Genomic DNA, 15,753 nt, shown 5'->3' on the forward strand with positions numbered 1-15,753 from the left:
CGAGGGTTTGTAAACTTGCTACCCAGTTGATTAGATTGATCATTAAGAAACACAAATTTTGTACTTTATTTCATTCCTACAGTTCAAGTACCTAGTTCCTGAGATTTTAATGTTTCTAAATATTTAAACTTTTTTTTTTCTGCTTTCCTATATGATTTCCGCACATTCTGTCCAAACTGAAAAATACTTTGGTATAGTTTTACACTACAATATTTTTATTTTTTGTGAATCGCGTCTCATACCAGAGATTTACGAATTTCTAATTTTTATTCGCGCCTTAAAAATTTTAAGAGCAAAGTTTCATCGAAGTGTTAAAAAAATATCATATTGTGTTAACATGTGGACAGCATTTTTGACGACCAAGGTGAAGAATAAAATATTTTATTATTTGACTGATAAATAATTGACTGATTAATTAAATTGTAAATGTTTTATTATTTGACTGATTATAAAAAAAATAATATTTGATGAAACTTTGCTCTTAAAATTTGGCGGCGCCTGCCGCCTCTGCTGATAGGGCACTGATACTTTGAATCCCGGAAAAGGACATAGTCCGATACTTTGTATCCCGGAAAAATGTGCGCTTCCCGCGCGATAAACGAATTTTGGCACAACGGAGTTGCGGCCGTCGTCTAGTTTATAAATAATATTTCGATCGCAGTTTCCAAGAAATGCTATTTTATTCTATTGTTGTCGCGATCACCGGTGCTCTTATGGGGCTTGAAGAATTAAAAGAAACATTTTAAAACATAGGCACTTTATTTTATTTACAATATTTACATGCTTAAAACTACTACAGTATTACGCCTCCTTCTCTAGATTGAGGAACATGAGTGGGTACATGTGGCCGAGTTTGGCTATCCTCTTCTGTATAATGATGCGAAGCGTGTCGGTGTAGATCGCTAGCGGCTTGCATGTCGCCGGGTCCCGCCAGTGTAGCCCTGCGGTGTAAGAATGTTATTGAGAAATGCCAGGATATTTGCAACCTTAACAGTAAGTATTAAGGTTTATTTTTTTGATATCGTACTTGTGGATAGTAGACCTACTTATTTGGTCAGGTTACTTAAACTCAGCTAATTGAAACGGCTAAGGCCGTTTGCCCATCGCCGCTGACACCGGGAGGTCTCCGACAAAAATTTAAATAAAATGCCACTTTATGACCTAGGTCATAAAGTGGTGCTAGTAAAGCTAGCCTATAGGTTTCATTTTGCTCTACGCCACTACAAAACAGCGGCGGCATGGATTGCTAGACCATTGTCGGTAGAAAATTTAAAAAAGCTTAGATCAGGGCTTCCCAAACTGTGCGTCGCGACGCCCCGGAGCGACGCGACTTTGTCCCAAGGGCGTCGCATGTCGACACAACCAAATCGAGTGAGCACCACGCGCATTATATCATTCATACATCCCGGGCAGTTAAGTAGGTATCCCCGCTTTCAGAAGCTATGCTCAGAAAACCAAGCACATCCTTCACATTAGCCAGCCTTGCTGGCTTTAATATCTTTCAGAAATATATTTTTTAAATTTCTATACTCATGTTTTGATTTGGTCATTATTTCCTCATGAAAATAAAAATTACCGAATAGTGTTTTTATGATAAATGTACGTAGGCTGGTTCTAAAATTGGAAAGTATTTTTGGGGGGCTGGGTTCAGGGGCGTCGTCAAGAAATGGCACAGTCCCTAGGGCGTCACAGTACAAATAAGTTTGGGAAGCCCTGGCTTTGATCATAAAGTTGCATTTTATTTGAATTCTTGTAAGAGACGTCCCGGTGACGGCGCTGCGCCGCGGCGGCGGTGGACAAACGGCCTAGCATTGACTTGACATAATATTGCAACCAAACAACGTAAGTCCGTCATCTCTCATTAATTTTCTCTGATGGTACCAGAGACCTACTAGATTCTCGAACTATTCTATTATCATCTTCAGGTAAATTGATACTGCGGACTGCCTAAACAGATTTACAGATAAATAAATAAAAAAAAACTACCTGACGCATCGCATGTGAATAGTGCGGGCGAGGGGACGTTGTCGCGCGTGTAGTTCCAGATGCAGTCCCGTAGCACTTGCACTATCTGAAACAAAAAGTTTAAATTAAGCACTAAGGGGCCACCACTTCCTGATAAATGGCAGATAGAATATGGAGTATCCGTCAGATAAATTGCGGATAGCCTATCCGGTACTTATCAGTAAGTGGTGAAACAGGTCTTTAATGTTTTAATAAAAATTGAGCTTGCAATTTCAACATTTTAGCATTTTCTCGTGTAGAACCTACTAAAAACTATCTAGAACCCTAAAAACACGGATATTTAAACGCCATCTGCTAGGAAATTACTAATACTTCTTACATAACATGTTACTTGAACCGTACTTTAGATAGTGATGTTGCAACATCACTATCTAAAGTACGGTTCAAGTCACAGATGGCGCTAGGTGAAGAGAATTTGCGGGAAGTGGGAACTGAAAGGAAAATGGCGCTGCACATGTCATGTAAGTAAACTTTTTAGTCAGTACAGTAGAGTACAAGTTTCGTATTGACGACACCAGTTAGCAGCACTTTCGTTGCTTTACACATAAAGTTAATATACCTAGCGGAATAGAGAAACAAAGGCCCGAGCAAGCGAGATGTCACTATCAGTAACACTGCGTGGTAAAATGAGACGTGTAATACATGACAGCAGCATTCTTTTTTTGACGTCCAGTCGGCACGTGGACTTGAATTCTATGAGATTAAATTGCCGTTGACAATTTAATCTCATAGAATTCAAGTCCAATCATGCTTGTGTAAGTGTATACGTACACATATTTTTCACACAGATGAAAACCAATTTCGGTTACGTTTGACAGCTCGAGATTGTTGCTCTATTCCGCTAGGTATATTAACTTTATGGCTTTACAACGCTGTTTTGGCTCGTGGCCAAAAGCAGTACTAATGTCACCTTATTGTAAAATGTCAATTGGAAATAGCGCGAGCGGTTTCGCCCGTATCACTTTTTAGTCGGTGCTTTAATTTGCGAAATTTTTTTCGGCACAGTGACAAAATTTAAGAAAGTTCTTAAATAACACGTTATTGCTGAATATCGTATAATACTATTAGGGAAGTTGATTCTTAGGCAGATGAGGGACAACATTGAATTGACATGATCCGACCAAATGACGTGGGACCGATCTTAAAGCACTCACCTCGGCCGCGGTGAGGTCGGGCGCCAGCTGGTGTATGTGAGTCAGCGGGTGCGGCAGCAGCTGGCCGAGCGACATGGTGCTCAGCAGCTCCGTCATCGCCGCCAGTTCGCGGGACATCTCCGCCGACTGCGTGTCTGATAAATACACCATAATTAACTAAAGCGGGGAATACGCTAGAGTCTTGACGGACTTGCCGTCCGTCTAGAGCAGTCTTTCCCAAAGTGGGCGATAACGCCCCCCTGTGGGCACTGAAGGTCTAGAGGGGGGCGGTGTGGGACCCTGGGGGTGTTGTGTAGAGGCTTGGGAGTGATGTATTTCATTGGGATGCATTTTAAATTGAAACAAAGGGGGAGGGCTAAAACATATTGTTCTCATAGTGGGCAGTAGACAAAATAAGTTTGGGAACCCCTGATCTAGAGTCTAGACTGTAGACACGTCAGACAAGCTTAGCTAAGTACTATAAGCCGGACTGCTCGTGATTGCATGGACCCCATAGTAGGGGAGCTAGTCGGACATGGCTGCCGGATTTCCTGCAGGCATGAAATATTCAATCGTTTACATAAAAATGTGTTGTATTACTATAGTTTGTGCGTTTTAAGATGATATGGGTGACACTTCTCATATTCCTTGCTACGGGTTTTTTTTACAAGAAAACAAAAAAAAATCAAAATGTAATAAATTATATTCCATCTACAAAAACAAATGTTTCCTATAATTGTAAATGAATAAAAATGAAAAGTTGCTAAATGCTAACTTATTAATATAAAATTATAAATTTTAACTGTGAAAATTATTGTTACGAAAATATTTGAAAAATGTAAGATGCATGAAATGGAACTTATGCCAATAGAGATTGACACTGTTGAATCGAAATCAAATCGATAAAAAGGGCGGCCATTTTAAATCGCCGGCGCCACTCTGAAACATCAGTACGAAATCGATAATTTCGATTGCAATTCCTTTACGAAGTGATTCGATATTTTTAAATTATCGATTAATTTTCTTAGGTAACTTCCCTACTATTGTCAATTATAATGTGTCACCCATATCATCTTAAAACGCACAAACTATAGTTTCGTTTTAAGAGAGCCTTATTTGATAAATATATGATACATGATTTAAAGAACAAAATTTTGTAAATGCCATCTGAGATTTCGTGGATTTCACAACTGTCGAACTTATAAACTTGAGAGCAGATGATATGGAAACCTGTTTGGTTGACGTTTAATGTAATGCAGTGCAGTTCAAGTTTCCACGTACCAAGGTGCGCGCGCGTGCGGTGCAACAGCGTCGCGGCGATGGCACGCAGCAGCGCGGACGCCAGACAGAGGGCGGGGCGAGCGCGCGCCGCCCGCCGCAGCGCCGCGCGCGCCACCGCACACCGCTCCAACGCGCCGCGGATGTATAGCTCGCGTTCTATACTCACTTGCTGTGGACGATAAACTATTTCAATAATTGAACACGATAACTCACTGCAAGAAAAATAACTGTTTCTTGAGTTTAAACTTACAAAGAAAACTGTGTATTTTATGTGATTTATTAGCTAGGCGATGAAATAGATAAGTTACAAGGTTTGTTCAACTTATTAGGAAAAAAAAGAGTAAATGTCCGTATGTTACAAAATGTTAGTTATCGTGTTCCCACTCGCGTCTTTAATTGCTAGTTGATGGTATCTTAAGACCCAATTTCACCAACCTCTGTTTGTTAAATCTTAACAAGGCATTACTTAACGGACCTTGGAAAATTAAACAGACTGTTAAAATACTTATGTCCCACAGTAAAAATCTAACAGCGGATTAGTAAATACAATGTTTAACATTGTATTTACTAATTAATTTACTAATTATAACTTAAGTGAACAACGTATATCAATTCGTTTATTCTTGTTATAAGGCGACGAAATTGCAATGTACAAGATCAATACGACATGTTTGCTGCAATGTGTCACTTTCTTCCATAGTAGTATAATAGTAGATAATGCGACCAAATTAAAATATCACTGATCGCATACATTTCTTACGCTATAATAGTTCTTCTTAATTTACCAGGTTAATAATTATTATCTGTCAAAGCTGAAAATATGAATCATAATACAAACTTTTATTTACATAATATTTCGGTTTGGTAATTTTGATACAGGTTAGTATATTTGCAATGTCAAGGAAAATCCGAAGGCTGAATTTTTGGCAAAGTGAAAATAAATAATTATTCATAACTATGAAAATAATTAATAATAAGGACGTAGAGGAAACATGGCGGAGAGTCTCAAAAGTCAAAACAGATTCTTTTATTGAAATTGCATATTATTGTCTTTGAAAGTTGTTATTTTGACTCATATAACAGCCTGTTATATATTTAACGGACCTCCATAGCAGGAATTAAATTTAACACCGTGTTAGGTGATTTAACATGACATTAGGGCATGGTGGAACGCTCGATAGCTCTAACAGGCCATTAACTGATTTAATAAGCCATTATTTATTTAACATTGCTTGATGAAACTGGGTCTAAATCTTTAACAAGCCGTGACAAACGAGGCGTGTGACGTGTCTGAAAGTAGCTGTCACTCAACACATAATACTTGGTTAGGTTGTTTTTGCCAAGCACCAAGACAGTGGAAGCATACGAATACTTGACGCCTTAAAATTCGGTAAATAATATAAATACAAATAATAAATTATATACCGAATAAATCCTATATTCTCTAGAGCAAGGGTGGCCAATCTTTTCGACACTTGGGCCAAAATTCGTAAGTAGAATTTTACCCCGGGCCGCACTTCCAAATTTTATGTATACTCGTAGTACGCGCCAGATAATTCTGCGCACAGTTAAAATCGGATACTAGTAATTTTTCCTATTAGAACTTAGAGCTAAGAACAAAAAAATGTACTGTAATAAGCAAAGAAAACACCCCAGTCACGCGCTCAGTACCTACGTTATTTTAAAGTCAGCCCCACTTTATGTAGATAAAGCATATTGTGTTGATTTTAAAAGTAAAAGAAAAGAAGTGTTGAGTTTGCTTTTTATAGTAGGAATGATAAAAGTTAATTTTAGTATTATGTAAACCGCGGGCCGCGTGTTGGCCACCCTTGCTCTAGAGTACTCTAATAAGTATATTGTAATTTATTCCGATGTTAATAACTATAAAATATTGCCTTTGGTAAAGTAATAATTTTGTAAAATATCGCACCTTGGTGAAGTCCTCGTCAGGCCAGGGCAGGCCGTTGTACATGACGTCGGGCGAAACCAGTTCCACTAGTAGGAGCGAGATAGACGTAGCGCCCTCCACGATGCCGCTGTTGCCGTCCTGCTCACACATATTACATCGCGTTAATATAATGCATCGCACATGTTGTTGTTTATCTCTATTTTGTTGTCTTTCTATTTCTGTAATTCGTGTGAGTTACAGAAATAGAAAGTATGCACGAAAGCAAGTCCGATTGATTATGTCTACAAAGTACGCACATCACTTTTGAAAAACATGAATTCGGAAAGAAAGTGAAAGCAAAAAAAAATATACGCCACACGAGCATTTTGCTGACATAAAAAAAGTTTATAATTTTCATTTTCATCTTTTCAGTTACATTAGTTTTGTTGGAACGAAGTTCCTTATGAGGCGTTCGGCGTTGCAAAAGGAGGCTAGACGGAACGACACTCGACCTCGACACTTTTTTAGCTGCGAAGTAGGGGCAGGTGGCGTTGATAAGTATATTGAGTGGTATTCCTGTGCGTCAACTAGATGGCGTTTTTGAGAATAAACAGTGACATTGGTTCTTGCGTTTATAGCTCTCCCTTTACCCAAACATTATCTTTGATTTATTAATAGCAATATTGTGTATAATACAAACGTACCATACAAGACATGAGCGCGCCCATGAGCAGCTCGTTATTGGTGGTGAGTATGGGGGGCGTGGCGTCGTCGGGGGCGGTCCGCCGCACGCCCTTCCCGATGATGCCCGCGTGGAACACCGACGTGTGCGATTGTGTCAGTTGAGTTATCGGCCCCTGATGATAATTTAATAAAATTGTTGTTGTATACTATGCCCTTAGAGAAATTGTTTATCAGGGCGAGCGAAGAGAGCCCTAGTATACTCGTATCCCACAGTCTGAGCACTTTTGTGGTACACTTTACGGAAAAACTATCACACCTATTGATTTGTGCTTTAACATAGTAATTTTTATTTATACATAGATCTGTTATCATCGGTCAGTCAAGGTTTGGTTACTATTCAATTATAAATAAATAAATAAAAATTGCCTTAAAGATTACAGGATGTTTTATCATACCAAATAGAAAAAAAAATGCTCGCGATAATATAAACGCGTCAACGTAAATAAACAAAGATTCCACGCGTATCGTTAGATCATTTTTTATGCACTACTTACGTGTCTACGGTTCATGTGTATAAGAAGTTGTGTGGGAGGGGCGGACGGGTCGGCCGGCGAGCCGAAAGTCCGTCCCTCTGTGAACATCGCTGTCTCCAGCAAATTCCTGAGAGCTACGGCCCGGGCGAGCTTGCTGTGGAGACACAGCTTGTGCAGCAGGCGACAAGCTGTCTGCACACCTAGGAGTTTCTGCATTACGTCTGGAATAGATGAAACAAAGTAAATATGTTATGAAGTAAATTTAAATTATTATATATACACGGGAAAGTGTGTTTGTATTGTTACGGATACGGACACACAGCCATCTAGCGACAAACCAGCGCAACTTATCGAAGAAACGCAGACAGCGTATCGTCCGCTAACCGATACGAGATGGCGTTAGGCTTCTAGAAATATTCCACACTTGTTTACGCGAATCTTGTACATTCGGGAAAGGAATGCTCTCGTACAGTCCAGACTCGTCTCGGCCCATATAAATAGCCGCAGGTAGACGAGCCATTCAATCAGTTAATTTCGAGCGATCTTCAAGGCGACTTCAGAGTGAAAACAAGTGATCAATAAGTGAGTGAACCAGTGAAACCTACGACTTGGCTACGACCTAGGACAGTGATAGTGCTTAGTGTTTGGACCTAGTGCTTACTGTTGGACTGAGTGCTAGTGAATAAAGTCTTCAAGAGAGTCAGCAGGTCTTTCTCTCCAAATCCTTCGAACCCTAACACGTAACAATATGTTATCTCTTGAATGAAAATAAGGTTGTTTGAAATGTAGGTAGTTGGGCTCAAGAAAAAGACATGGTATATTTTTTACCTCGAAAAACTTATTAACGATAAATGGTTTCGGCACAATAATGTTACGGGCAACATCTGGTTTCTAATAATATAATTTAAACTTTAAAGTCAATACGTACTTTTTTCGTGTAAACACCGGAAGAAGTATTTGACGGTAGCTTGAATTACTTTTATGATGGCTTCTACGCTCGGCGGCGGCGCTTTCGTCCCAGACATGTCAATACGGTCCAGCACCTGTAAAAACATATTGAGTCAGTACAATAATCAATAGATTACCAAGAGATAACCCGCATGGATTATGGATGGATCTGGTCCGCGAGCAAGTTGCCTGCATCATATCATATCATTAATGTTTTTCCTGTCATGCGCATGTTGTTGTCACCCGCATGCAGACCGCGTACGGGGGATGATGCGTATGAAAGGTTGTGATATTTAATTGAATATAAAATACTTTTCATACAATGATGCGTACCTCAGCTAGCGCGTGACACGTCGGCATCTGATCCAACTCCGCGGCGGTGTGCGGCGCGCGAGCACGCAGCAGGCACGCGCGCGCCGCCAGCGCCGCCCCCAGCCGGCCCGCCGCGCCCGCCACCGCGCCACCGACACGCCCCACGCGCCACCCCCGTAGGGACGATATGCGGCTGCTGTTCTCCCATCTGTATAATATGTAGTAAGTAGTTTACTTACTTTTTTATCTAGCTCTAAATGCACAATATGTAGGTTATAACTTATAACACTACCAATTTAAATTTCACACGCGTACTAAAAACGCAACAAAAATACAAAAGCGCATTATTTTGGTCTAGTTTTTTTTACTCGAACATCATAACATAAATCAAATTGAATTAATGGTCAGATGATAATTTTGTAGTCTTTTGCTGTAACTCTAGATTCGTTTGGATGCGTTCAGCATTAGATATTATGACATATTTTACATACAAGGCTCACCTTAACAACTTGATGATATTGAGGCAGAGATAGTGCAGATATGTTTTCTGTTCCTTGCCATTGTCGTCTATGAAGTATTGCTTGATCTGAGTATCAGACAACTCAGCGTCTCGGAAAGCATATTCTATGCCGTTTGTTATGAAATTATGATATCTCTCTGTATCTAAGTTTATGTCGCTTGAGTCATTTGGTGTGTGCATCGTCAGGGTACCGGATATAATACGAACCAGTAACGCCAGAGTCGTATCGTTCCTAGAATACTGTAGTAAGTAGCTGATTGTACTCACAAATTCGGATGGCAAATTGTATGCTGCAAAATAAAGAAATGTGTCAGATATACATGTAAAGAGTTGAAATTATAAACAACTAATTAAGATCATATACATATTTTATTAAAGAAGAGATAAATGAAGTCTACAAAAAACATAGGAAAAAAACTGTACTTTGAGCTCTGACTATACTATCTGGCTATGTTTATGACAAACAGTATCATCAGTATATATTATAAAGGAAAGAAAAGTAATAAAGACAATTATAACTGAAATAACGATAATGTTGTATATTTTTTTACTCATTACTTACAAACAAGTATAAGTATCCTGGCAATAGAATACTGCTCCAATTGGTTGCCATCGAGTAGCTTCTCTCTCATGATATCTATTTCTTCCGCTGCACTCATGATCAGGGGAGGTATCTTGTCTGGGAAAAGACTCTCATATTCCAACTTCTGTAGTAGGTACTCTGAAAATACATTCATATTGCTCATCTGTGATACACATTAATTATAAATTATAATATATCATTTTAAAAGCTTTAATTTAACTAGCTCTGTATGTATGAAGGTTTGTTAGTTCGAGTGGAATTTTTGAATTCAATTTTGAAGTAGATATATTTAACCAACAATTGAGCTGAAATTTTGTATACATTTTTAGTTTGGATGACAAAGCACGATATGGTACGACATCACCCTAAATCCAATATGGCCAACCATCCTATATGGTGGAATAGTTATTTTCTACGCAGTCGTACAATACACCATCATCAATGTAAACTGGTTGCCATTACCACAGTGGAATAGTGTGGTGCTGATCCAATACCAAGAACCTGCTACTGTATATTAGTCTTTGTATTTACCTAGCAGCTGTCGGCAGTAGAGGTGTGTCCGGGCGAACCGCAGCAGCAGCAGCAGGCAGCGGCAGTCGGCGCGCATCAGCAACGTCACTACTGCGTCAGGCCGCACGCCCTCCCACGCCGCGCCGTGCGCCGCGCACACCGCGCATAGCCGCTCCATGACGCTTTCTGTTACTGTGCAATAAATAATAATTATATTATTATTATTAGAACTAGATAAATCTGGGTAATAGCTAGTCTATCTGGGTTTCGTTATCTCTTTCATTTTTCGTATTTATGAAAGGGACATGATATTTAACCCAGGCAGGCCTGTCCCACTCGCGAGAATAGGCATCGAACTATAAGTACCACCCGCGGGTGGCCAATCAGTACGGACTCACAAGCGAGCGGTGACGCACGCGCAAGATTTTTCGTCGCGTATCTACTGTTTACTGATCATAGAGGAATTTTATTCATGATACTGATTTAACCGCTGTGACAAAATCGTTATAAATCTTATAATAATGAACAATTAAAAAAGGGCCTATGAAATATGTATTTCAATAAGGTATTTAAATACAAAAAGTAGATAAAAACTATACAAACATAGCAAATAAACCAATTTCATACAAAGAAACACACAAACTACACAGAAATAAACACAAGTTACTATGTTTAAATTGTAAAAGTTTCGTGCACTATAATCCTACTAATATTATAAAGGCGAAAGTTTGTTTGGATGTATGGATGTGTGGATGTATGGATGTTTGTTACTCTTTCACGCAAAAACTACTGAACGGATTTTAATGAAACTTTACAATAATATAGCATAAACATCAGAATAACACATATGCTACAATTTTAACCGACTTTCAAAATGGGGGAGGTGTTTTGTTCGTTTTCTTATGTTCAACGATTACTCCACCGTTTGTTAACCGATTTTCAAAAATTTTCTTTTTATAAAGGCAAAAGTTTGTTTGGATGTATGGATGTATGGATGTGTGGATGTATGGATGTGTCATGTGTGGATGTATGGATGTTTGTTACTCTTTCACGCAAAAACTACTGAACGAATTTTAATGAAACTTTACAATAATATAGCTTATACATCAGAATAACACAATATAGGCTACAATTTTAACCGACTTTCAAAATGGGGGAGGTGTTATGTTCGTTTTCTTATGTTCAACGATTACTCCGCCGTTTGTTAACCGATTTTCAAATTTTTTCTTTTGGTATATAGGGTATTATCCCAATTTGGTATTATATTCACAAAAGTGGTGATCTGATGAAGAATGCATAAGTAATCGAGGGAACTCCTCAAAATTTATATGGAAACATGTGGTGACTTCGGTTTCATGAGAAGTATTCTAAGCATATGCTACCAACAATCCTTTTATGGGGAAACGCTGCCGACATTAATACAATATTTGTGCTGCAGAAGCGAGCCATACGTTCTATTTATAAAATGTCTGCTTTAGAATCTCTGAGAGATAAATTTAAAGAAATTGGTATTCTAACTGTTGCTTCTCAATACATTTTGGATAATGTAATATATGTTAGAAAAAATATAAATAAATTTAAAGTTAAAAGTGACATTCACTGTAGAAATACTAGAAATAAGCACAAGCTGGACATGCCAGTGATCAGACTTAGTAAAGTCAGTAAATCTTTTAAAGGTCAATGTATACGCCTTTACAATAAAATCCCAGAAAACGTTCAAAATCTTTCCATTAATAAATTTAAAAAAGTAGTCAAAGAGCGTTTGTGTGCCAAAGCTTATTATAAGGTCAATGATTTCATAGAAGATGGCACATCTTGGGAGTAGGATGGCTTCTTGCAAGGCTACTTCTACATTATTATATTATGACCTACAATTATGTATGTTGACATTGTATATAATATTAAGTTACAAAATTGTAAACTTTATTTTAAAAGAATAATTTTTCTCTCACTTTTTTGGTAAAAAGTGGAACCCGTGCGAGTTTCTTACGCCGGTTCTTCTCGCCGGGGTAGTTCCCGAACCGGTGGTAGGCATCAGGTAGACATTCTGAAAAAATTTGATTCAAATTTACTCAGAAATAAAACATTTTTTATTTATTTTTATTTATTTATTTAACAAGTAAGATTTTGCACCGAGGTACACCTGGTATACCGTGGTTCGGAAGGTGCTGAGAGAACTCCTGATTCTTTATAGATAGGTACAAGTTTGGGAGTTTCGGCGTTGTTTTAAGAACGGAAAGCATATTATGCTACTATGGAAATTACACTAATCATCATCATCATCACTACCATATTATACCATACACCGTCCCATGGTTATGACTTACAAGCCTATAATGACCCTGTTATTGGTACTTTTCATAGTCTTTTAGATCGAGACTCGAGTTTGTCAAGCGATAATTGAAAAAAATCTATACTTAATATTATAAACCTGAAGAGTATGTTTGCTTGAACGCGCTAATCTCAGGAACTACTGGTTCGATTTAAAAACTTATTTCAGTGTTAGTATAGCTAATTTATCGAGTAAGACTATAGGCTATTATATTATCACCAGTAATCGGAGTAGGTAGATTGAAATGAGGTCAACGATCCGAAACGTACATAACAATATGGACATTCCCTCGAAATCTCGGACTTCGTTAATATTTTAAACCGAAATTTAAATTAGTAAGTAGCTGTATAATTTTCAAAAATAAGACTTTTAATTACGTCGATTTCATCCATAAATCATTAAAATTATGGTAAACTAGATGATGCCCGCAACTCCGCTGCGCCAAAACTCGTTTATCACGCGGGAACTGTACATTTTCCTGGGAAAAAAAGTATCCTATGTCCTTTCTCGGGACTCAAAGTATCTCCATACCAAATTTCAGCAAAATCGGTTCAGCGGTTTGGGCGTGAAGAGGTAACAGACAGACAGACACACTTTCGCATTTATAATCTTAGTATAGTATGGATTACCAACATAAACCATCTTTGATTGAGTCCGGAAATACTGGAATGACTTTCCGAATAATGGCTTATCCACGTTATCCTTTCTATGAACATTTATGATGCAAGTAGCAAAAATCAATCTACCTACTCCGATCACTGATTATCACGCATAGGCTATATTATATTATCACGCTAAGACTAATACGACCGAAGAAACTCCGGAAAGTGTGGGAGAAACGGGGGAAATATTAGAAATTACGAAGTACTGGAGCAATTTTCGTGGCAATATTTGGCACAGATATAGAGTAAATAAGAGCTAGTATATAAATATATAAAACTACTATAAAATATAGGTTGGATTCCTAAAATTTTATATTACTATAAAAAGGATTGCTATTCGTACCAATAGTATTAAAAAAGATTATTTTGTTTTCTAAAAGGCGAAAACCTTGATTTCGTCAGAAAAGGTATGAGTTATGCGATAGACAGAGAGCGGACATGTAGGTGAATATAATTGTAGGCACGTAGCACTGCGCGTTCGGAATTTGAACTTTATAGGATCGTAGCATGAGTCGTTATTTCTTTAAACGGGTTTCGCCAATCGCCAGTGGGAATTCTGTTGGTACTACTAATATATATTCTGTGACCCAGGGTTAATTTTAAGCCTGATTTTATCAAACTGATTTCATAAAATTTTATTCCAGTAAATGGACTTATAGTCTGTCAAGAAAGTGAAGAAATTAACAACATCATAGTGTCATCCCTTTTTCTTAGATTGATTTGAATGGGATGAAACTACGATGTTGCCTCTTTTTAATTTCTTCACTCTTGACAGACTATATATAAATATTCAGGTTGCAGATACTCTAGCCAACAGACTATAATTTAACTAAAATAATATGTAGGTACACCATGTGCCTTTGAATCAAACAAGGTCTTAGAGGCTTGCATAAACATAATATTTTGTTACAACAGCAAAATGGAAAAACATAACACACATGCATTGATACAAAGAAAAAACTTACACGTCTGTTCAACATCTTGTGTCAGTGCCTTTAAGACTATATCAGATTTTGATGCCAGATTCAACAAATATGGTATAACATCTCTCTTCTTATCTGCATGGCTTTTGTCACTAATGGCATCCTGTTAAAAAATGTAAGCACAATTTTATTTTACAACTTCAACAACACAATACTAATAATAAAACTACCATCAAATCTTTAAAAAATCTAATACATATAATATTAATTATCACAATATTGAACCTTACATGGAATAACTCTAGTAGTGCCGCTCGGACATGGAACAGTGCTGGTGGGTGGTTGGCCAGGTGAGCAAGCACAGCCCTGGCTGCGTCAGGTCCTAGGGCTAATGCCCTCGGTGCCACCAGAGCTGGCTCAGCGCGACCTACCCACCCCACAGCCCAGGAACATGCTCTACAATCTGAAAGTAAACAAAAGGTTGATTACACACTTGACAACAAATTAATCATGTTGTTGTTTGAATTAAACCCCACCAAAGGTTTCCTAATTCTCATTTTATGTTAATCGATTGTTTATAATTTGTGTCAGCCTCCTTTTTAGAAAACAAACTGAACAAAATCCCTTTGTGTTAAGTAGTTTTACTTACCTATCATCATGTCAATACATTTTGCTCTCTCTTCTGAATTGAGTAAAGTCAGGATTTGTGTAGTAATGTCCAGTAGAATTCTGATTGGTTCAGTATTTTGTAAAGTTGAATCTGCAAGAGACGGTCAACAAACTCAAAATAACTTAAGTACACTGTACAATTAACATTAAATATGCTTTTGTAATATGCAACAGTAAACAGTGATAATGATGAACGGAACAACCCTTACTTTGTACATTAGCCTTGTCTGTAGCTATATCCATTATCAGTTTTATACACCAAGGAGCAGTGAAGGGTGCCCATGATTCACCCAGCGCACACAGCTCAGGACCAATCATACTGACAGCTTCCAGTGGGCCATTCGCTGCTGAGTCTGCCTGAAAACAACAAACTCGAAATAAGGCTCCGGATTACCTATAACCAGCTGACAGCTGTGTAAGAACTTTCAGCCGGTTTTAAAATATTATGTTAACGAAAACGAGCAGTTTACTTACTTCGATATCAATTTGATTTATGGAGATGTTAACTGCTTCATGAAAAATCATGGCAAAATACTCCAAGACAGCATCTCTAGCTGCAGGGAAGTTTTTTAGTAAGGATAATCCGATTTTGGTTAATTCAGGTGCATTTTGGTAATTTCTTCGTGAAACGCCGTAAATAAAGTTATTTAGATCTGCAGAGAGCGCTGTTGATTTAGTTTGAGGATTCATGGTTAAGATTATTCTTTGAAATAAATAATAATTTCAATAAAATAAATAAAAGCCGTGCTC

General features: G+C 38.0%; 1 protein-coding gene across 1 annotated transcript; it reads right to left on the bottom strand.

The window, feature by feature from the left end:
• Positions 1–756: 756 nt before the first annotated feature.
• LOC121730938 (integrator complex subunit 5) lies at positions 757–15,742 on the bottom strand. Its single transcript, XM_042120165.1, has 17 exons — positions 15,478–15,742; positions 15,213–15,360; positions 14,984–15,094; positions 14,625–14,797; positions 14,377–14,497; positions 10,439–10,609; positions 9,887–10,045; positions 9,305–9,614; positions 8,826–9,012; positions 8,473–8,587; positions 7,566–7,765; positions 7,032–7,184; positions 6,370–6,486; positions 4,440–4,608; positions 3,180–3,313; positions 1,987–2,071; positions 757–941 (listed from the first exon to the last, which is right to left on the bottom strand). Exons 1-17 carry the CDS (start codon positions 15,691–15,693, stop codon positions 802–804), a joined length of 2,709 nt encoding a protein of 902 aa, XP_041976099.1. The 5' UTR covers positions 15,694–15,742; the 3' UTR covers positions 757–801.
• Positions 15,743–15,753: the final 11 nt, after the last annotated feature.

This window comes from Aricia agestis, chromosome 10 (genome assembly GCF_905147365.1).
Source record: "Aricia agestis chromosome 10, ilAriAges1.1, whole genome shotgun sequence".
Taxonomy (NCBI): Eukaryota; Metazoa; Arthropoda; class Insecta; order Lepidoptera; family Lycaenidae; genus Aricia; species Aricia agestis.

Coding starts and splice junctions, on each gene's coding strand:
- LOC121730938 (XM_042120165.1), bottom strand. CDS start 15,693: ATGAATCCTCAAACTAAATCAACAGCGCTCTCTGCAGATCTAAATAAC. Junction 15,361..15,477: donor TAAATCAAATTGATATCGAA/GTAAGTAAACTG, acceptor TGTTGTTTTCAG/GCAGACTCAGCAGCGAATGG. Junction 6,487..7,031: donor GCGCGCTCATGTCTTGTATG/GTACGTTTGTAT, acceptor ATGTGTGAGCAG/GACGGCAACAGCGGCATCGT.